Here is a 22,652-nt window from a genome sequence, read left to right on the forward strand (position 1 = left end):
ACGAAAACATCGGCTGCAGCTGAGTGCACGGCTACCGACGGGAGGCGACCGGCTCGGCTCTGCTCTCATCGTAGCCGACGGCGCCGCTAATATCAGCGTATTTTTGTTCTTTGTGTACAATTATTGCGAAGAGCGATAACAACGATAATAAAATGTTGCGGCTTGTGAGCGTGGGTAATTCATTTCGAAGCACCGTCCGCTTTCGCTTTGAAGGGAACCGGAAAAGGCCTAGCGACGATATCGGCGCCGTCGAGCGATCAGCGGCGGTGAGGCTGTCGCACAAATGAGTCCCGGTCTCATCCTCTCTACGTACGGCAAGGAAATTTCGTCACTCGCGAGCAAAATCGCTGTCGAACGGCGGCCCGCGAATGGCAAACGGCGTGCGGCGAGTTAGCGTGCCGGTAACGTGGACGTGAACTCGGAGCTTCTCGGCTACCCGATGTTGCTGCGGTGCCGGCGCGTGTTATGCGAAGCGTGTTGCGCGCACGTCTGGAAAGGCCAACACTGTCGCACTCTGTTCGAGCAGCTAATCAGTAGTAGTAAGTGGTTCGTGGGGAAAGGGAAAGGTTGACGCTTTCCCTTGACGAGCTCCTTGTTGCCGCCGGCGAAGCCATCGAACAGGTGGCGATGTTCACCAAGTTCTGCGTCAATGGGGGCCTCATTTACCCTTCGGAGAAGCACTTCTCATTTGTATAGACGCCCTTGAAACTACATTTTTCGATGTGGTTCAGTTGCAACGAGCTGCACAGTGACAGCTTGGACGAGCTTGTCTCCTGCCTGCACTAAAGCGACGTCATACTGGGCTGTGCACCGCATGGCCTTACCAACCAGGTCACAAAATTATGTTTGGTCAACCGTTTGCACTTCTACACGAAAGTACTCAACAAAGAGAGAGCGTCTTCCTGTGTAAAAAAGAAGCACCTGAAGCTCAGGCGCGTCACTTAGCAGAGAATAACCTAAGGCTGACAACGTTCGGTTTGAACTGATTGTGAACAATTTAAACGACTTTTTGTGAAAAAAAAAAAAAAAAACACCAGCTCAGGTACGTCGCGTAGCAAAACATCGTCGATGACTGAGAATGGTTTGTTTTAAACGGATTGTGAGCCACTCTTCAAAAAAGACTTGTTTGCGTATACAGTGCGTCAAAAAATAAAATGTTTGCTTCCGAGTTACCACTGGGAATTTTCTTGCTTTGCGTTCGCTAAGGTGTCAGCGGGAGTAAACCGGCTAAAGCAAGCTACATTCTACAATTGACGCGCGCTTAATCAGATTATTACCTTGGCGCCTTTCAATTCCAAAAGGGCTAGCTAGCATTGCTACTCTACCGCCATGCATGAGCGAGAATATATATTACGAAGTTTCTTTTTTGTTATTGCATATTGGGCTTCGCGCGCGGATTATCGCATTCTACGCAGCGCCCTTGCACTGCGGCTGCTAGCCGCCGTCGCGGCCGACGTGTAAGCGTGTGGCAGCGCCACCTGGCAGTTTCCTCGCAAAGCACCCCGGGAGAGCCGGCGCGTCCAATACACTTCCCCATTATAGCCACTGTACCATATGGCTGCAGCCAGCAAGAAGCCGAAGCTTCATTCTTTAGTAGTATATGGGACACATAGAAAATATCAGCCTTCACCGAAAGAGGTGAATTAAGTGAATTCATATGAGGTTTGCATATATAGTGTCTTGTTTATGAGGCTGGTATACGAGGGGGTCTGTTATAGGCTGACGCAGCGAATAGTTCTCAGTTCGTATAATTAAACACCATTGTGATTCGAGACATCGTCATGCAGACGGTAGTTGCGTGACGACGTTGCATGACGAAGCTGCCTGGAAGAGGCAGCTTCGGCTGCCTTTTCCAGGCAGCCGTATAGTAGTATAGACCACTTAATTCTTCTATTATCCGTTCGTTTCCCATTTTCAATTATGTATTTCTTTTCCTTTAATTTTTATTACTTATTAATTTCTAAACTAATTTATTTTAAATTTCGATCATAATACCACCCGGTTCGTGGCCTATCCCCCACAGTGGGTTGTGCCATTGATTGAGGCATCATCCTCCTCATCACCACGCTCGAAACGCTCTGATCAACCAGATTCTTCTGGTTCGACATCGAACACCTCGTGTGTAACATTTGGTGGAGCTGTGCTGGGTAACTCCCACGACCTACGACGGAGCCATCAGCACAAGAATTACGCCGAAGCCGTCGCCTCGCCGGACTTTCGCCGTCGCGCTCAATCATGGCCACCGAGCAAAACACCCTCACCAGCAGTGCCCCGGCGAGCCCAGTCCCTATCCAGCACTACCGAGAGCCACGCCCGTTCTCGGCGAAGGCAGAGGAAGATGTGGATGAGTGGCTAACCCATTACTAAAGGGTAAGCCAATACAATAATTGGAACGCTGCCAGTCAGCTTAGGAACGTTGTTTTCTTCTTGGCCGGCACGGCGTTGGTATGGTACGACAACCACGCGGACATGCTAACTACGTGGACGCGCTTCGTTGAGGAGATCAAGAAGTGTTTAGGTGACTCGGACGCAAAGAAGAAAACGTGCGGAATTCACATTAACCTAAAGAGCTCAAGTACCTGGCGAGACTTGAACTACCTATATTGAAGAAATTTTGAAGCTGTTCCGAACCATCAACCCTCAAATGACAGAGGAAGATAAAGTGGGGCACGTCTTGAAAGGAATAGCGGAAGACGTGTGCAACTTCCTCATTGGAAAAGAGAACTTGCGCACCGTATCAGAACTGATACGGCACTGTCGTACGTTCGAGGCGCTGAAGACTCGCCGAATTACACCAAAGTTTGGACGGCTGGCCAACGTAACGACCGTAGCCAGTGTTGAGACGAGTCCTCCGCACCCAGAGCTTTCGTCTGCCATCCGCCAGATAGTCCGCGAGGAGCTCCAGCGGCATGAAGAACAGGCACGTTATGCGGCGCCACGTTGCAGCTCATCCGTTTTCCGAGACACTCTTTGGGAACCCCCTTCGGCTACCTGGAACCACTCGGTGAACGTCGCGGATCTTAACGGCTCCAAGGACGAACCGTATTACGACACGACCGAACCACCACGCAATGATTCGCCCCCTCAACGTTTTGATCCACGCCCACGCAGCTTTCGTCCACGAAGACTTGCCGCTACCTACGACTTTCAAGGCTCGTTACCCTCAACCGATGTCTTCGGCAGAATACTTCAATCGGCATCCTGAAGTTTGCCCTTTGCCAGTGCGTTACTTCTGCGGAATGCCTGGCCACATAGCTAGGTACTGTAGCCAACGCCGAGCATTGAACTACGGACCATCAGTGCCGACTATGCGGCCTAGCGGCCGTACGCTGCGTACTCAGTGGCCAGGAGACTCCACTTCAGAAAGCTACTTCCGAGAGGACCGACGCACCGCCCAGGAGCAAGAACCCGCAACCGCTATCGCTCCCCTGCCTCCGACCGTACTCTGACGCCACCACCAGCCTTCCGAACCTCCCGATCACCATCCCCGCGGCCGCGATTCACGTCACCGTCGCCTCGGCGCCGTTTCGTGTCGCCCGGTGGAAAATGTGCGCTACCAACTCAACTGCCTCCAACTATTTTCATGCTTAAGAATAAGGTTCATGTACTGATTGATGGGGTCTCTACAATGGCTTTAGTCGACACGGGAGCAACTGTCTCGGTCATGAATGTGGGGTTTAAAGGCCTTCGGGACGCAAGGTTATGTTTCGTTGGGACCACTGCACAAGTTTCCGTGGAGTCAGTGGTGAAACATTATACCCGGTTGGTGTGTGTATTGTTGATGTGTCTTTGGGTGGGAGAGTTTTTATTGCAGAGTTTACTGTTCTTCCTCGCTCCTCGCATGACGTAATTCTGGGGATTGACTTTTTGCAATTGTGTGGTGCCAATGTTGACTGCCGGACGGGTGAACTAAGTGTCGACACCAGTGTTTCGCCTGTGCTCTTTGAAGGTGCAGCTTGCCCGGAGAGTCTGTTTTGCGTGTCTGATGATACAGTTGTGCCCGCCTTATCCGCGATGCGTGTTACCGTCACCTGTTCATCTCCGACTCCTATCTCGTTCGATGCTGCAGTGGAACCTGTACATCGGAACTGCCTGAAGAAAAACGTGTTAGTTACGCACTGCGTGGTCTCAGTGACCAATGGATGCGCGGAGCTGTGGGCGCTAAACTGTTCCACTGAAGCGGCAGTGCTACCTCAAGGCCTAAAGATTGCCACGTTTCAGGAAGACTCGCCTACATCGGTGGCAGTACTTATAGAGCTACCCGATGGAGGAGCAACCAGTGTCTCGAGCCCCGGGAGCTCGAAGATACTTTCAATGATTGATAAATCATTCAGTGATCACGAGCGTCGAGTGTTGATGGCCCTACTTACGAAACACACCTCGGTATTCGACTTCGTGCAGCACGATGGCCCGCCATCGATTCCTGCGTCCAGAACTCGTCACCGCATCAACACAGAAGCCGCCCAGACTATCCGACAAAAACCCTATTGTGTGTCCCCATCAGAACGCAAAATAATCAGCGATCAAGTCCAAGAAATGCTATGCAAAGGCGTCATTCGAGAATCATCTAGTCCTTGGGCAGCCCCCGTGATATTGGTGAAGAAGAAAGACGCTACGTGGCGGTTCTGCGTGGATTATCGTCGCCTAAACGCCGTTACTAAGAAAGATGTATATCCACTCCCACGAATTGACGATGCCATCGACTGCCTTTTTGCGGCATCTTATTTTTCCTCTATTGACTTACGCTCAGGTTACTGGCAAATTCCTATGCACAAGGACGACAGAGAAAAGACAGCATTTGTAACGTCCGACGGACTATTTGAGTTTAACGTGATGCCTTTCGGGTTGTGTAACGCGCCCGCAACGTTCGAAAGGTTCATGGACACGATATTACGCGGCTTGAAATGGGAAGTTTGCATGCGCTACTTAGACGACGTTGTGATCTTCGGGCGAACGGTTAGTGAGCATAAAAAACGTTTGGACTTGGTCTTGAACTGCTTGGAGAAAGCGGGTCTTGTGCTCAATTAAAAAAATGCCGTTTTGGGGAACGACAAACTCTTGTGCTAGGACATCTCATCGCTAAAGGAGGCATCCGACCAGATCCACAAAAGACTGCGGCCATAGAAGCATTTAAGGTACCCAACTCTGTCAAGCCGTTAAGAAGTTTCTTGGGCTTGTGCTCCTACTTTCGCTGATGAATTCCGCGGTTTAATGCTGACATGGCTCATCCCTTTACACGCCTTCTCCAAAAAGGCGTTCCCTTTGAGTGGACTGCAGTTTGTGACTCATCGATTCGCCAGCTAAAGTTCCTGTTGACGTCCCAACCAATTCTTCGCCAACTGAAATTCACATTGATGCCAGTGGCGTAGGCATCGGTGCTGTGCTAGTTCAGCGTATTGGCGACAGTGAGCACGTGATCTCGTACGCTAGCCGGTCCTTGAGCCGCTCCGAGCGCAACTACACAGTGACCGAACAAGAGTCTGGCAGTCATCTTCGCAGTGCAACGGTTTCGTTCGTATCTCTACGGGCACCCCTTCACTGTGATAAAGGATCATCATTCGCTATGCTGGCTTGTGAATCTGTGGGATCCTTCAGGACGACTAGCGCGCTGGGCCCTCCGCCTACAGGAATACGACTTCGTTATTTGCTACAAAAGTGGCCGGCGACATGCCGACGCTGATTGTGTCTCTCGGATGTCACTTGCAACAACTGAATGCGATGCGGACAACTTTGAAGAATACATCGCTTTTGTGCCCCTAGAATTTCCGGATATGGGTACCGTAATATCCAAGCAGCACAAGGACGACAGCTTACAACCGCTCTTCGCGGCAGCACAGGAGTCACCTGCAGGCAGTCGCTTTCGCCTACGCGATGGTGCCACGATGTATAAGAAGAGATACTCGACCACGGGTGCACGCTACCTTTTAGTTGTCCCCAAGAACCTTCGCAGCCAAGTATTATACGCCATGCACGATGACCCACCTTCCGGTCATCTTGGTTCCACACGTACGCTCTACCGGGCTCAAGAACGTTTTTATTGGCCTAAGATGCGGAAGGATATCGAACGGTACGTCGCCAGCTGCTCTCAATGCCAGCGCTACAAGCGCCCTCCACAAGCGCCACATGGCCTGCTTCAACCAGTTCCCCCTTCTAGCGTCCCCTTTGAGCAAGTTGGTATAGATCTTCTGGGCCCTTTCCCGCGATCCTCCAACGGCAATCGTTGGGTTATCGTTTGCGTAGATCACCTTACCCGCTATTGTGAGACCGCCGCGTTGCGATCGGCCACAGCTACAGAAGTTTCTATCTTCTTTCTGGCTCACGTTATACTCCGACATGGACCTCCTCGCATAGTAATCAGCGATCGTGGGCGACAATTTACCGCGGACGTAGTTGAAGAAACCCTTCGTCTGTGTTCATGTAGCTTCCGCCATTCTACGCCCTACCATCCACAAACTAATGGTCTGGTCGAGCGCACAAACAGAACGCTTGCCAACATACTGTCCATGTACGTCGATTCGGCAAAACATGATTGTACCGGAGGACATCGGCACCAGCTCTGGGCTAACCAGTGTGGAAAAAGACGTTGACGATCATGTGGTTCGCGCTAGGTCGGTTTCCAACGAGCCAGCTGTTTCAACCGTCAAGCTTCGTCAAGTCTACCTGCCGAATACTCTTGTCAGATTTGGTGGAAGTGCTGGGTCGTCCCTTTCAGCGTCCTGGAACTCCGTAGCCGTACGCTACCATCTGCATTCGCTATGACCGAGGACGCCGGCACCTCGCGAGCTGTCCCTGCTCCCACACCTGTCGTGTGCTCTGGGGTGCTTTGTCAGCGTGATCCTCCAGTCTTCAGTGGCACTGACGGTCATGACGTGGAAGACTGGCTGGCCGAGTATGAACGTGTTAGCGCTCACAACAAGTGGGATGACCGCGACAAGCTGACTTATGCCATCTTTTACCTTGCCGACGTGGCCAACCTGTGGTTCAAGAACCACGAAGCTGATTTTACCACCTGGTCAGCGTTCAAAGAGACCCTCGTTTCGTTCGTTTTTCAGGCGGCCAGCGGTGCGCAAGCGTCGCGCTGAACACAGCCTCCGCGGACGATCTCAACAAATTGGTGAGACCTTCACAAGCTACATTGAGGATATCATCGGCCTCTGTAGGCGGGTGAATGCGTCCATGTCGGTACCTGAGAGAATCAAACACATAATGAAAGGCATAGACGATGACGCCTTTCATATGCTCGTGGCCAAAAACCCACAGAGCGTAACTCAGGTTATTGAACTTTGCCGAAGTTTTGACGAGCTGCGTAAACAGCGCATCACCACGCGTCGCCCTGAAATGCAACCAGCCGACCTTTCAGCTTTGGCTCCCAGCAGTGCTTGTATTGACTACATCTCCTTGCTGCCTCAAATTCAGCAATACGTACGCGAGGAAGTTGCGCGTCAGCTCTCTCTTGTGGCATCGGTCACCGAGCCTCTCCCCACACTGGACCAGTCGCTTCGTCGGGTTATACAGACGGAAGTTGCCGAGGCCCTGCAGTCCCCTGCTTCGCCGCCGCAAGTTACGGCACCGCTACAAGTTACGCGTACGGCGCCGCTACAGGTTACGGCACCGCTCACTTATGCTGAGGCCCTTACTCGGTCTCGTGCCCAACCGACGCCAGTCCCATCCCGCCCAGCCACCAACTTCTACACGCCGCGAAGTCCTGTACGGCCGATTTACGTACCGTTGTCGCATCCGAGACCACCTATCAACCCCTGGCGCACTCCGGACAACCGGCCAGTGTGCTACGCTTGCGGTATTCCGGGACATGTTGTGCGCCTTTGTCGCCGGCGCGGACTCTATTTTCGCGATGTTGCTCCCAACTTGGGCCTTGTCCCTCAACTAGCTACACACCGTCTTGCATCTGAAGCAACGGACTCGTATTCCCGTCGCCCCGCCTTTAATTCACGCCGATCTCCTTCTCCCCGCCGCCGCTCCCTTTCCCCCATGATTCGCCGTTCCAACCATGCCCAGGAGAAAAACTAACAGCCGCAGTTCCTGAGGCAAGAACTGCGCCGTCGTCGAAATTTGCAAGGCCTCTTCTTTCGCCGCCTAACGAGATTGTAGTGTTTCTAGACGGTGTCGCGACGAACGTTCTTGTTGACACAGGAGCACCTGTTTGTGTGATTAGTGAGTTTCTATGCCGCAAACTGAACAAAGTGATGACTCCGCTTTTTGATATTTCGCTACGCACAGCGAGCTCGCAGCACGTCAAGCCTTCGGCCACCTGCACCGCCCGTGTTTTAATTCAAGATGCGCTCTACGTTCTCGAATTTGTCGTCCTTTCTCATGTGTCGCATGATGTTATCCTGGGCTGGGACTTCCTTTCCGCGCATCATGCAGTTGTCGACTGTGCTCGTGCACAACTCGCCTTGTCTCCGTTCTGTACCACAACCGTCGATGAACCTCGCCCGTCTGCTAAAGTGGTTGTCGCTGCTGACGTCATAATCCCTGCTTTCCCTGTCACGCTGTCCCCAATTCCACTGCACTTTTTGCACCGTCTGAGGAATGTGCGCGTCGCCGGAACCTTGTCCTATACCGTTTGCAGTCGTCACACTTGATGATGATTCCGGTGCCGTTTGCGCGCGCAATCCGTTTCCCTGCCCTTCAACTCTATTACATGGCGAATCTGTTGGGCGTCTCGACACTTTTGATGCCATCTTTCCGTTTGATGCGCCTTGCGATACGACCCCACTGCCTATCGGTGCCGTCACTTCTGCCGCCGCTCCCGCCTCCCCCGCCTCATCCGACCACGACATCTTGTTGCACAGCGTCGATAACGCGCTCCCGCAAACTCAGCGCAATCAGCTAGTTCAGCTGCTTGACTGTTTTCGGGCCTCTTTCGACCTCGGCCAACATTGTTTGGGGCGCACGTCAGCGGTTGTTCACCGTATTGACACCGGTCGCCATGCTCCACTGCGTCAGCGTCCCTACCGAGTGTCCCAAGCCGAACGCCACGTCATTAGTGAACAAGTCGATGACATGCTGCAACGTGGCGTGATCCAGCCCTCGCACAGTCCTTGGGCTTCTCCGGTCGTACTGGTGCGCAAAAAGGACGGCTCAATCAGATTTTGCGTGGATTACCGCCGACTGAACAAGATCACACGTAAGGATGTTTATCCTCTACCACGAATAGACGATGCCCTCGATTGTCTACAAGGTGCCGAATTTTTCTCTTCCCTGGATCTTCGATCTGGATACTGGCAAGTGCCGATGGTTGAAGCGGACCGTCCGAAAACGGCTTTTGTGACCCCTGACGGGTTATACGAATTGAATGTGATGCCCTTCGGCCTGTGCAACGCGCCTGCGACTTTCGAGCGGATGATGTACACGATCCTCCGGGGACTTAAGTGGCGTACCTGTCTGTGCTACTTAGACGACATAGTTGTCTTTTCTCCCAATTTTGAATCTCATCTTGATCGCCTCGACCAAGTTCTTCAGTGTCTCACGGCCGCCGGTTTGCAATTAAACATGAAGAAATGCCATTTTGGTGCCAGACAGATTACGATTCTAGGCCACGTCTTTTCACAAGAGGGAATCCTGCCAGACCCTGCCAAACTGCGTGCCGTTGCCGATTTTCCCAAGCCAACCATTCTTAAAGAGCTCCGTAGCTTCATCGGCTTGTGCTCTTATTTTCGGCGTTTCATCCGCAATTTCGCCTCTATTATCGCCCCCTTGATTCAGCTACTTGCCAGCAGCGCTGACCCCTCGGCGTGGACTCCCGATTGTGACGAGTCATTTACGACGCTCCGCCGGCTCCTTACGTCCCCACCAGTACTGCGCCACTTCGATCCCAATGCGCCTACTGAAATTCACACGGACACTAGCGGTGTCGGTCTTGGTGCCATTCTCGCCCAACGCAAAGACGGCTATGACGAGTATGTCGTTGCGTATGCCAGCCGTACCCTAACAAAGGCAGAGTCAAACTATTCTGTAACGGAAAAAGAATGTTTGGCAATTATTTGGGCGATCGGCAAATTCCGTACTTACCTTTACGGACACCAGTTTGAAGTTGTGACTGACCACCATGCATTATGCTGGTTGTCATCTATGAAAGACACCACTGGCCGCCTCGCTCGTTGGGCTATACGCCTTCAAGAGTATGACATACGTGTCATTTATCGCTCGGGACGCAAACATTCAGACGCCGATGCCCTATCCCGTTCTCCGCTGCCGTCTGACCTACTTTGCTTACAAACTTCCACCTGCGATTCGTCGTCCCTCGGCATCACCGACATGCCGGCCGAGCAACGCAAGGATCCCTGGATCGCTTCTCTGCTTGACGTTCTCTCCCACCGTTCGCTTGAATTTGTTTCACGCACCATTCGTCGCCAAGCGCATCACTTTGTCGTCCGTGAAGGCTTGTTGTACCGCCGCAATTACCTAACCGATGGCCGCATGTGGTTGCTTGTTATCCCACGACATCTGCGCTCGGACATACGAACCGCCTTCCACGACGATCCTCAATGCAGCCACGCTGGCGTATTCAAGACCTACTCCCGCTTACGCCTGAGGTATTACTGGCACGGCATGTATCGATACATTCGCCAGTTCATGCCTTTCGTGTCAACGGCGTAAGACACCCCCTCATAGCACCGCGGGACCTCTTGAACCTTTACCGTGCCCTGTACGACCATTGACCTTTACGGTCCCCTCCCGAACACTCCTGCAGGAAACCGGTGGATCATTGTCGCCGTCGACCATCTCACACGGTACGCTGAAACATCTGCGCTGCCAGCTGCCACCGCGATAGACGTCGCTCGCTTCCTTCTTCGCCACCTCATTTTGCGACACGGTGCGCCCCGTGAATTATTAAGCGATCGTGGCCGCGTCTTTCTCTCAAGCGCTATCGAGGCACTGCTCCAAGAATGCCGCATTGTTCACCGCACCACCTCTGCATACCATCCTCAAACCAATTGCATGACGGAGCGTTTCAACCGTACCCTTTGAGATATGCTTGCGATGTACGTGTCCGATGATCACTCCAATTGGGACCAGGTGCTCCCCTTCGTCACGTACGCCTATAACTCTGCGCCACAAACTACCACCGGCTTCTCTCCTTTCTTTCTTCTATATGGACGTGAACCATCATGTTCCATGGACACCATTCTCCACTACCGACCCGATGTTTCTGAAGCCACGCCTGTTTCCGAAGCGGCTGCTTATGCTGAAGAGTGTCGTCAACTGGCTCGCTCGTTTACCGCGCAAGACCAATGTCGCCAAAAATCTCGCCATAACGAATCCGCATCTAATGCTCACTATTCCCCAGGAATGCTAGTTTGGCTCTGGGTCCCGTCCACTACTCCCGGCCTTTCGACCAAGCTTCTCTCGAATTATCATGGTCCCTACCGAGTAGAAGACCAAACGACTCCCGTGAACTACATCATCGAGCCGTTCGAGCCATCTTCCGACCACCGCTGCCGAGGGTGTGAATCAGTTCACGTCGCACGGCTGAAACCGTGCTACGACCCTCCTGTGCTGTCATTCCCCTAAGTCGCCAGGTTGGCTCCTTTCTGCGTGGGGAGTGATTGTACCGAAGCACATCGGCACCAGCTCTATGCTAGCCACTGTGGAAGAAGACGTTGACGATCGTGTGGTTCGCGCTAGGTCGGTTTTCAACGAGCCAGCTTGTTTTAACCGTCAAGCTTCGGCAAGTGTACCTGCCGAATACTGTATATATATATATATATATATATATATATATATATATATATATATATATATATATAAGCGGGTTTCTCGTGACCTGCGCCTTGAAATAGACCTAAGGAAAGGCATCAGAGCAATCACGAATAGTTTGTCCTTCGCAAGTAAAAACTATGATGAAAACATCACTGTGTCGAAAGGGAAAATGAAGAGGAACTGTCACAAAGTTTCGAAACAAACATGACGTCCTGCGTGCGCAACTGAAGGGCCAAAATGTAAGACTCGTGCAAAGTGAACAACACTCGAGTTGTTTGACCGTGCAGGTAAAATGTGTGCCTAGACTCCGAAGAGAAAGGTTCATGAGGGTGGTATGAAAATTGCTAGCGCAATTGGAGTGTGACATTACTGCAGTGAAAGTGAGGCATCTAATCGCGTTCCAAGCGCGAACGATATAGTACACCGTAATACAGTTTTGTCGCAGCACTGAGCGCAATTTCTTCTCTCCGAGTAGTTTCGTTTGAAAAAGCCCCGCCAGAAAGCGATAACCTCGGGGGCTAAGATGAAAGACGCAGATGTACACAAATGGGCACCTGAAGCGCCTGTTCGGTGGGGCTGATGAGGCACGCCGTAGTGGGCACGCCGTAGAGCAAGAAAGGAAAAGGGTTGGAAGCGTGCATGTACAAGAAATAATACAAAAAAAAACGCTTAACCTTGTGACTCTCGCTCAGCCGTCACTAACTTCAGCAAAGGCCGTATTTCTCCTCAAGCTAAATTAAATTATGGGGTTTTACGTGCCAACACCACGATACGCCGTAGTGGGGGACTCCGGAAATTGGGACCACCTGGGGTTCTTTAACGTGCACCTAAATCTAAGTACACGGGTGTTTTCGCATTTCGCCCCCATCGAAATGCGGCCGCCGTGGCCGGGATTCAATCCCGCGACCTTGTACTCAGCAGCCCAACACCATAGCCACTGAGCAACCACAGCGGGTCTCTCCTCAAGCTCTTCGTATCCTCCGCCAGGCACCACACTCTAAAGACAGCATGATCTCCCTGACATGGATCCCGGGCCATGCGGGCCCCGTCCACCCACACCAGGGGCGTAGCCAGAAATTTTTTTCGGGGGGGGGGGGGGGGGCAAGCTTCTGCTTTCCTCTAGGTCACGTGATCGATAACAAATGTCGGTAGTTTAAGCAGACTTTATACATGTATATCAAGACATGGGACCCCCCCTCCCCCCCCCCCCCTCGCGTGTGCGTGTGAAGAAATTAAGTAAACAGTAAAGTAAGCTCAGTAAATACAGTAAGTACGACAGTTACAGTGGGCGTTTGGAGCAACGGTCTCTCATCGCGCCACTGAATGGATCAGTCTTCGAAAACGCATCATTGAGACGACCCGTGCGATCGGAGAAGACATCATTAATTGTTCATTTCCGTTAAGCGTAGATAGCGTCGTCCTCGTCGGGGCGAAGTGCGTTTCACAAGTCAAGGACCGCTATACGCGTGAAAATGCACGTGTGACCAGGCTATACCTACTCCCATAGCAATAGCTTGTTCGCTGCGTCTTTGCGCTAGAAAACTTAAATACGCGCAAAAACGCGTAAGGCTTTTTTTTCCGAAGCTTTCGTCGCCCTGCTCCCTCATACGAGAGGGTTGCATTTCCTGCGGCAAGTGCATGGGCCGCTGTGTCTTCCGCTGTGTGCGAGCGTGCAGCCGTCATTTGCCTTTACGTCAACAGATTCAGAATTGTACAGAATATTTCACCGCACAGCATAGATATGGCTTGTGTACGCATTTTAAGTAGTGCGTGCAACTCACCTCTGCTTCACTTACGCCGGTGCAAACAGGAAGCGGCTTTGTACCTCACAGAATCTCGACTGATTGGTGTACTAGTGATGCAGGATTGAACTCCGGTATTTTTCAGTACATAGTGCACATAATCAATTTCTCAGGACGCGTGAACTCCGACGAGAACTGTCAGCGCCTGCAACAAGAGTTTACTTACGCTGTACTGCGCACAGCAGTAATTCATGGTTGTCGGCTGTCTGTTTCGTGCATTCTGTTGCGAGTCGGTGGAATTTCACTGCTGTCATCAACCCCTACGTGTGTACATTGCTGGTTTGGGATTCCACAACAAAACAGCAACTACCAGCCTTCCGTAATTGCTGGTTTGGGATTCAGCAACACAACAGTAATTACCAGCCTTCCGTAGGGGCGCAATCGCAAACAAGAGACGTTTCTCGCGCAGACTAAGGGCCCATACACACTTGCGACTAGGCGAGGTCGCGCGACCAAGTTGGTCGCAAAGCGACCAGTCGCAAGTATAGTCGCAAATGGTCGCTTTTCTCGAAATGCGACCGTTTCGGGCCACTCGCTCACTGCTCGATTTTTCAGTCGCGCGACCGCAGTCGCAGAACAGCTAAACCAATCAGATGCGAAGGAACAGGACGTCCGTATACGCTGACGCTTATTTTACGCGGCGATGACATTTCAAGCAGACGTGAACGGCATATCGTGATACATTTCGGTTTAGCGACTCGTCGGTCGCATTTGCAAGTGTGAACATCGTTCGTCTTGAGTAGTTTTCTGGTCGCCAGTCGCAATCTGTCGCGAGACCTCGCCTAGTCGCAAGTGTGAATGGGCCTGAAGCCTACGTTCACACTTGGGAAGCGGCAAGCGGGCGGAAAGGCCAAAGCGGCCTGAAAATTTTTTCCGCGCCTGTCCAAGTTCACATTTGTTTTGCTACCGCCGCTGCCGCCGCTGCCGTTTTCGTCCAGATCCATCTCGTCTGCGTACGTTTGGCGGCGTGGTGGCGCTCATTATCGCATTATTTCGAGCGGTATGTTCATTCTTTGACGCACGTACCGTCATCAAAAGTGATCATTTTACGCAACTTCGCGTTTCATCTGCGACCTTCGGTAAATTCCTCGTTGGCGTTCCGTAATTCTCCGCACACGGGCGCGGTGGCGCTGAGTCACAGGTTGGTGCCTAGGCGTGAGAACATTTCTTTAATAGCTTTTATTTACAAGTTGTAATAACATTTCATCATTTCGTATTGTCGGCGCCTCCAGGACACCAAAGGGGCAACGGGAACACCACAGCTAAAACCCGGGCTGGCCCTTGTGTTGGGGCTCGCCAAAGCCTGCGCGTCCTACGTGAGACCTACGCTCCCAATCTATCGTCGCGACGAGAAAAGCACCCCGCGACTTCTGCAACATACCGTACACGTGCGAGGAGAATTATGGAGCGCCAACGAGGAATCTGCCTAACTATTGTCTGCCGTGGAAGAAGAAATGGCTTTTATACTTCTACCTACTTGTTTTCTAGAAATGGACAATGAATAAACGGAAGACGCGGACACCTCGGAAACGGCGGTGGTGGGTTCGCCTGGCTTTGCAAAAGCGCGAGAAGTTGGGTCACGCCAAGGCTTCGTTGCGGCACCTCCGGTCGCGCGACGTTGAATACACTATCGCGAGTATTGCTGACAGTACGTTTTAGTGCCACTCTTGTCGTAGAGCAAGGGCTGGTTCTTGATCGCGTCGATCAGCATTACAGCCTACACTTCTGGTGCCATGTTCAATTTTACGGCCGGTTGTTTACATGCTATAGAGTGTAGCTTCCAGTGAAGCAGAACAACTTTCCGCCGCGTTTCCGCTTCGCCATGGCGAAAAAATCGGCCCGAGACTGGTTTGGCTAACAGCCTGTTTTTCTGCCTGTTTTGCCGCCTAGGCAGGCGGATTTTTGCAAGATTTTGCCGCTTCCTACAGCCTCGAGACCAAGTGTGAACGTAGCCTAAGATCCTGCACGAGCGCGGCCTAACCGGCACCTGAAGGGAAGCGGCGAAAATGTATACCGGAGATTTCGACCACCTGGGGTCTTTAACGTGCACCTAAAACTAAGTAAACGGGCCTCAAGCGTTTTCGCCATCATCTAAAATGCGGCTGCCGCATTTGTTGCTTCAGAATGCGGCCGCCACATTCTCGCCCAAAACTTCACAGAGTGTCAAAGCCTTGACAAACACCGTGACAGTTTTTTCCATATGCAGACATGATTCGCTGTAAATTACCAACCAAACGGAAGCGCCCAGGAATGAAATTGTGATAGTAGCACCGGTTTCATGAATTATGTCAGCGCGAAGCGACGAAAACAAAGGGCGGGTAAGTGGGGGGGGGGGGGGGTTGCGGAAAAAATTTCGGGGGGGGGGGGTTTGAACCCCCCCCCCCCTGGCTACGCCCCTGACCCACACCTCCACAACTTCAACGAGGTCACCCACTCCATCGCGCGAGGCCTAGTCAACCGCGCCGGAGACACTGGAGACGAGTTGGACACCAGGGACAATCTGACCACTTATAACGATCTCGTTAAGGCATTTTACCTTAGTCGCCGAACCTTCCCCCCACCTCACCCCAAGTTCAGCCGGGTGCAGGCTACCATCCAGCGTCTGCTACAAACAAATACGTAGCCTTCACCCACACGCCTCCACCTTATATTCCGTGAAGTTTACAGTACCCCCAACTGCCGGTGCTGTGGCACTCACCCGGCTACGCTTCCGCATATGCTGTGGGAGTGCCCAGCACAGTACACTCACATTTTTTTTATTTCAGTTTTCGCAGCAGACAGCACATAAAGCCTGATGCAGGGACAGAAGCTAAAGGCAGTTTATGCCTGACGAGGCCTCAGCCCAAACAGTTCAGAGTGATGCACTTGCAAAACACGGGAAAAAAATGTGCTGAACCAAACATTGACAATAAAGTTGCGTTGACCAAGAAAAGTTATATAACACGACATTTTGCACCGTCCTATAACAACGAGAACGTCTCGCTTGTTCAGTAGTAAACACAACAAATCATACATTGCATGACACTATCCATATTTACATACAATTAAATAAAATAAAAACAAGATGCATTTCACTTGTGCATGGTGAAAACCTCTCACATAATAGATAACATTGATTCAATATACACAATAAAAGGGACACAAGACAAGATTTACAGATCACTTTCTGTGTTACAAACAAAATACTTAGTTCTGATTGTACTTAATACCAGAGGACAGCAATGTTTCTATAACATGGCGTTCAAATACACGTGATGTATATTCGAAGTTTAGCATTCCTTCAAGTTTGTTTAAGATGGCAGGTATTTGATAGGTCATTGTTTGCTTTCCATAGTTTGTTCTAATTTATGGTGTTCGATGTTTTTGGTGCCTTAAAAGATATTGTGCGTTTTCAGAGCCACAAGTTTCGTAAAGCTTCTTCTGGTGTATTTCTTTCAAAACTTTTAAATAATATAACTGGTCCGCCCTTAGCATGATATGTTTCTTGAACAGAGGAGCTGTTCTTAAATCCTGCACATTTCCATGAAAAGACTCAAAGCAGCGCAACACTTTTTTTTTTGTAAAGTAATGAGTTTATTGTAATTGTGTTGCGTAGTGGTCCCCCACAACAATAAACCATAAGTTAACTTGGAGTAAAGGAGGGAAAAATAAATATTCTTTTTTAGCCAGAGAGGTATGAGCTGAGATATCTTGTATAGACATCCAACTGTACGGGCTAGTTCCATACTTAAGCTCGTTATGTGAACAGACCAGCTGAGGTCTTTCTTAAACTGAACCCCGAGAAATTTTTGCTCTTGAACTTGGTTTATTAAAGTGTCCTCAAATTTTACACTAAGTTTGTTATGTAAAGGTTTATTTACCGGACCAAATATGACATATGTTGTTTTTGAGGCATTTAACCGTAATCTATTTCTTCTTAACCAGTTTGATAGGTGCGTAAGGTAGTTATTTACAGAACGTTCTAGTGTCAGTAGATTATGTGAAGAGAAGAAGATATTAGTATCATCCGCATACATTAACACCACGACCCTTTCGTCGAGGTTGCGTGACGCTCTGCCGAGCTCTGCCCTCGACGACCAAACCTGCGCGACCCAGCACGCCCGTGAGGCGGCGGCGAGGCAAGCCCTCGACGTCCTCTCATGGGAGGCTTAGGCCCGGCCATCATAAAGTGCTGGTTCTACAATATAAGTTCACGGCGGCCGTATTTCGCTGGGGGCGAAATGCGAAAATACCCGTGTACTTAGATTTAGGTGCACGTTAAAGAATCCCAGGTGGTCCAAATTTCCGGACTCCCCACTACGGCGTGCCTCATAATGAGATCGTGGTTTTGGCACGTAAAACCCCATAATTAAATTTTTTTACAATAAATGTTTATTCCTCCTTGAACTCGGCCGCGTAACGCTTGAAACAGCGAAGCTGGGCGATCGTATCCCAGCATTTTCCAGAAGTGCGCGCGAACTTTTCATCTTATTACTCATGATGATGATAATTTCTTTTCGCGCGTCTCGGACTTAAGTCCGTCATTGCGCGTTGCATAGCGAAGCTTGCAACACCGACACGCGCGCGTTCCAATGCCGACACTGCGTTCCAGGAGACCCGCTCCGTGAATGCGTGTCTCTCTCTCTCTCGCTCTCATAGCACACAAAACCTCTTCACCTCACAGAGCACGAACGTACGAACGCGCCAGCTGTGGACAAAGACGAGGACGCTCGAACGCAATCATATAGTTCGCATAAATGCATGTTCTGCAAGCGTGGCTGTATAGCCCTGTATAGCCAAGGCCGAAATGCCTTGGATTTTGGCATGGCAACTGGCAGAGCACACCCGAAGTGTACCGCAATATGAATTGCAGCTTCCCCGGGAAAGTACCTCGGAGTTCCGCTAAGTTATTACCGAAATGCGGAAGAATAATGGTCTGAGGAAAACAAACGCGTTAAAGTACTACCGATAAATGGGGTGGCCATAACTTTTCAGCGTTTGCAAGAGCTTCCGTTTGCAATATGTTTTTAATTGCCAAAGTATTCTACGTGTTGCAAGTGATGACCATGGCCAGAAGTTCGGTTCAAAAAATCCGCCGAGTATTTGCGACCTTTATACGGGGATCGCAGTGGGAGCGCACCAGCCGGTGCAATTTGTTTCATAAGGTGAAAAATGGGGGTCTAGGGCTCTCGCACCTGTTCTTCAAGCAGCTGGTGAACAGATTATTCTTTTTGCGGGATCAAACTGATGTATTTTTCAGAAGTGTGATCCAAGCAGGATTACCGCATTATCTATCTGACTTTGTTGTATCAACATTTTCTTTGAAAGCACGACCGCTTAGTTGTTATTTGTGTGAAATGGTTATGTCTATACGCTTGCTCAAGGCAAGATTTCCATATGAATACTAGTCTGATGTTATGAAAAAACGTTTGTATTGTGACGTTCTTGATATGTTCCTACCAATACGTCTCTATCGAGCTGTCTACAAGCTAGGTCCTGAGTGCGATGTGCTAAAGCATGTAAAAAAAATGTCACAGTTTCGCCCTAAGGGCGAAGCAATGAATGCGATAGCAACAGAGCAATGTCATACGATGTAGGGTGAGCGGCTTTGGTAGCAATATAAATTGTAGTAAACATGAGCTGATTAAGTAAGCAGGTGTGCTGCGGCGTAAGTAGACCGACATGAAGAGAGACTCGATGACCACGAGAAGGCGCGTGTGAAACGGTGGTTGTGATGAGAAGCGCTTCCCGTGGGCAGGGCGTGCGAAGGGACACACCTGTAGCGCTGCACTGCGAATCCGGGCAGCATTACATGTGTAGCGTGCGTTGGAAAATGTGGCCCGACTATTACTAACTGAATGAACAAGCGTGGTGTGAGCGCGCACAAACAAACATGAATAGATCACACTGAATGACTGCAGACAACGACTGTCAAAACGCTGGCAGCAAGCCCATACGCTGCAGCGGGCGAAGGTACGTGCGGTCTATCGCTTGAACAGAAACTGAGCGGCGAATGCACAGTGCATAAAGATCAGAGCCGTGTGGAGATAAGAGACGGTGCGGTCGAGCGACGAGCGTGGTTGTTGGCAGAGAAGTGCCCCCCCCCCCCCCCCCCTGCTCCCTCCGGCGCTGGCTTTCCGCTTCCTTGCTTGCGCGTGGGAGATAGAGTGCGTTCGCTCTCCGTGATAGCGCGCGTCCCCGCACGCTTCCGCTGGGGCATAGGGCGCGCGGCGAAGATTTTATCTATACGGAACCTCACGGCGACGGCGACGCCGACGGCAGAAATCCGGTTGAAGTGTCCATATAATTGCTATCGCAATAAAAATGCCAGTAAGACCATCGTTGAAGCGTTCTTTCTTCAAATACATACCGACATTCTCCCTGTAAAGCCATGGTTACAAAGTAAAGGTCTTTTTGTACCTTGGTCAGTAAACTGTTTAATCTGTAACAAACCGGAAACAATAGAACATATTTTTTGTAGAATGCCACGATGCCGTATTCCTGCGGGATGTCCTGCAAAGAACCCTTAAAAAAGAATTGCCATTAAGCATTTTTGGAATCCGGTTTCTTCCATGTGTGGATATAGGGGAAGTGTTGAGTTATATGCTAATGTTGCTTTGCATGCATAGCGTATGGAAGACGAGAATGGATATTAGGCATGCTCATATACAAAGTCACTCAGCAAGACACTATTTTGCTGCGAGTATGATCTACACCCGAGACTTGTTCAGAGCCCAATGTGAACCCCCAGAGTGGCTATATGTATTAGACCGATTGGTTTCTGTGAAGCATTTTTAAGCCACATACACTGGCCGAGTTGTGGCTCCTCTATTTAGAATATGTACATGTGTATCTGATAATGTTGTTTGTGTTTGTGAAATGGCAATAAAGAAAAAAAAAGGCTGTATAGCCTAGTGGTTACGACGCTCGCTTTGGGACCGGGGGTACAAGGGTTCGAATACCGCCTCGGCGAGAAAGTTTATTTTCTTTTATTGGCAGTTTCTTGATACGCACCACAAATTATGGCTGGCTTAAACGGCTTCGCTGTTAAAGGAACATATCTGCGGATGTTACATGGCAGCGATTTTTTTCATTGTCGGACTTGTGATGCGTTATCTGAACATTGTGTAAGCCTCCTGAGCAGTTTTATCTGAGCCTGCGACCATAGGTATGAATTCATATTGCTGATTGTATATCCTGCAATGTCGTTCTTTCATATTGGTGTTCGTTCTCTGCAAAATAAACAAGATGACATAGAAATCTTTTTACAAAGCTTTAGCGCACGTGTCAATGTTATGACGCTGACTGAAACGTGGTATAATGATGCATCGCATGTATTTCTTCCTGCCGGTCACCAATGCTTCTTCCGTAATTGTCTATAGATAATTGGAGAGGTGGTGCAGCACTTTTTGTTTGAAACATATTGTGGGTGATCTTAGTTGAGAGGAACCACTGGCGATTATAAAATACTGACCCTGCGCAGTTGCAAAAGTGCATTGACGATTTTATATCAATCTTCCTCGGGGATCTTAGGGCATTTTATTGCTCTCCTAGAAAAGCTTTCTTTTTAGAAAATCTTGATGCATTCCTGAGTGGTGTCTTGACTGTCATATGCTCACAGCAACATCAGTACAAGAGCAGCGGCAATCTGTCATTATAGGACCATAATGTCATAAACAAACGAACGCAAATAAGAGGTCTTCTTTATTGGATGCGTTTCCGTATTTGAAGTATATTTCTCATCGCTGCCGCGCGATGTGCCTTTCGGGACGCAGACTCTGCCTCGCACGAAAATAAACTTGAACCTTCGCCTACTATCGGTAGTGGTCGTCTTACTTACGGTTGTCGGCGCACTGCTTCTGCAGACGCAGCCGAAGTGGCGTGCCGCTCAGGTAGCGCCCCTTCTCGTTCGCAATGCGAAGTCCGATCCCGAAGGAAGCCGTTCCGGTGACGTTTCCCCAGCACGGCAGGAAGACTTGGAACACTGCAAGGCACAGTGAACATTGTCTGTTGCCGCAGCACATTCGCACATACGTGAAATAAGTGGCGCGCACTGATTCACGGAATAGTGAAGATAGCTGCGTAGATCAGTACTTTTCGTAACCCTTTTAGACACGAATTATGATCGACTGTCAAAACATGCGTGAAACATACATACATAACTTTATGCCAAGGTGCTTGAGACTCTAGTGAAAGCAAATCAAGGTGGTAGAATGACTTTTTGTGCATTTTATGACGAGCCATCATAATTACAGACTAACTGAATATTTGAATATTGTAAAGTCATTCATGCTACATTTCTTCATAAAAAGGATTGAATACCCCGCTCCAATTACAGGCACAAGTTATTCATTGGCCACGAGCATTTGAAAAAGAGAAAAAAAAATATTTCGAGGTTGCTACCGACATGCCCCACGTCAAACGTCACGTAAACACGGTAGTGCCTTCACCAAAGCGGCAAGCTGCATATCACTCGGAAGTAAAATGGAAGTAATATAGGTTAGCAGAATGTTAAGTTTACCCTAAGCAGAATATTTCTGCTCTGCGACCACTGCACAGAAATGACAAAAATAGTGTCTGAAGGGGGCCGGACTGCAGCGTACAATAAACCGTTGAATGTGCCATGAAATAGTATCAGTACTCGTGCGTGGCGCACGTAGCAAATCGTAGCGTATAGTTTAGTTATTTATCTGCTTATTTATTTATACATTTATTGAAGCCGTTAGGTTTCTCCGATTTACAAGTCGTCTGGCGGAGCGCTGATTTATCGGTGACAGAAAGCTGTAAAACCGCGACGTCGAATGTGTCAGGCAGTCCGTGCAAACGCAGAACTGGTCTGGGCCGGGATGAAGTAAAATTATTCCAATCTGCTTTTATTCCAAATCCGCCATTAGCCCTCTGTGATAAGCCGAAATGGCTAGGGTTCCGCCCATATAGGCGCGGCGCCACCTATATGGGCGGGACCTGAGCTATTATGACCTATATCATGGAGAATAAAACCAGATTGGAATAATTTTACTTCATCCCGACCCAGGCTTCATTCTATCTGTCGCGTTTGCCACGTGTTGTGATGGAGGGAGACTTGGTGCGGCATTGGCGCCCACTTTCCGACGTCCTATGAGAAATTTCTTATCTGTAGTCTGAAGA

The 22,652-nt window shown here is 49.9% G+C and overlaps 1 protein-coding gene across 3 annotated transcripts in view; it reads right to left on the minus strand.

Annotated features, from left to right (window-relative positions):
* Positions 1 to 22,652, minus strand: part of LOC119430998 (protein shifted) — a 281,749-nt gene that overhangs the window by 121,209 nt on the left and 137,888 nt on the right. For all 3 annotated transcript variants that reach the window (XM_037698467.2, XM_037698465.2, XM_037698466.2), the window contains exon 4: positions 21,346 to 21,489. In XM_037698467.2, the coding sequence (XP_037554395.2) occupies positions 21,346 to 21,489 (144 nt within the window). The remainder of the gene's footprint in view (positions 1 to 21,345; positions 21,490 to 22,652) is intronic.

The sequence above is a fragment of the Dermacentor silvarum genome, chromosome 10 (genome assembly GCF_013339745.2).
Source record: "Dermacentor silvarum isolate Dsil-2018 chromosome 10, BIME_Dsil_1.4, whole genome shotgun sequence".
Taxonomy (NCBI): Eukaryota; Metazoa; Arthropoda; class Arachnida; order Ixodida; family Ixodidae; genus Dermacentor; species Dermacentor silvarum.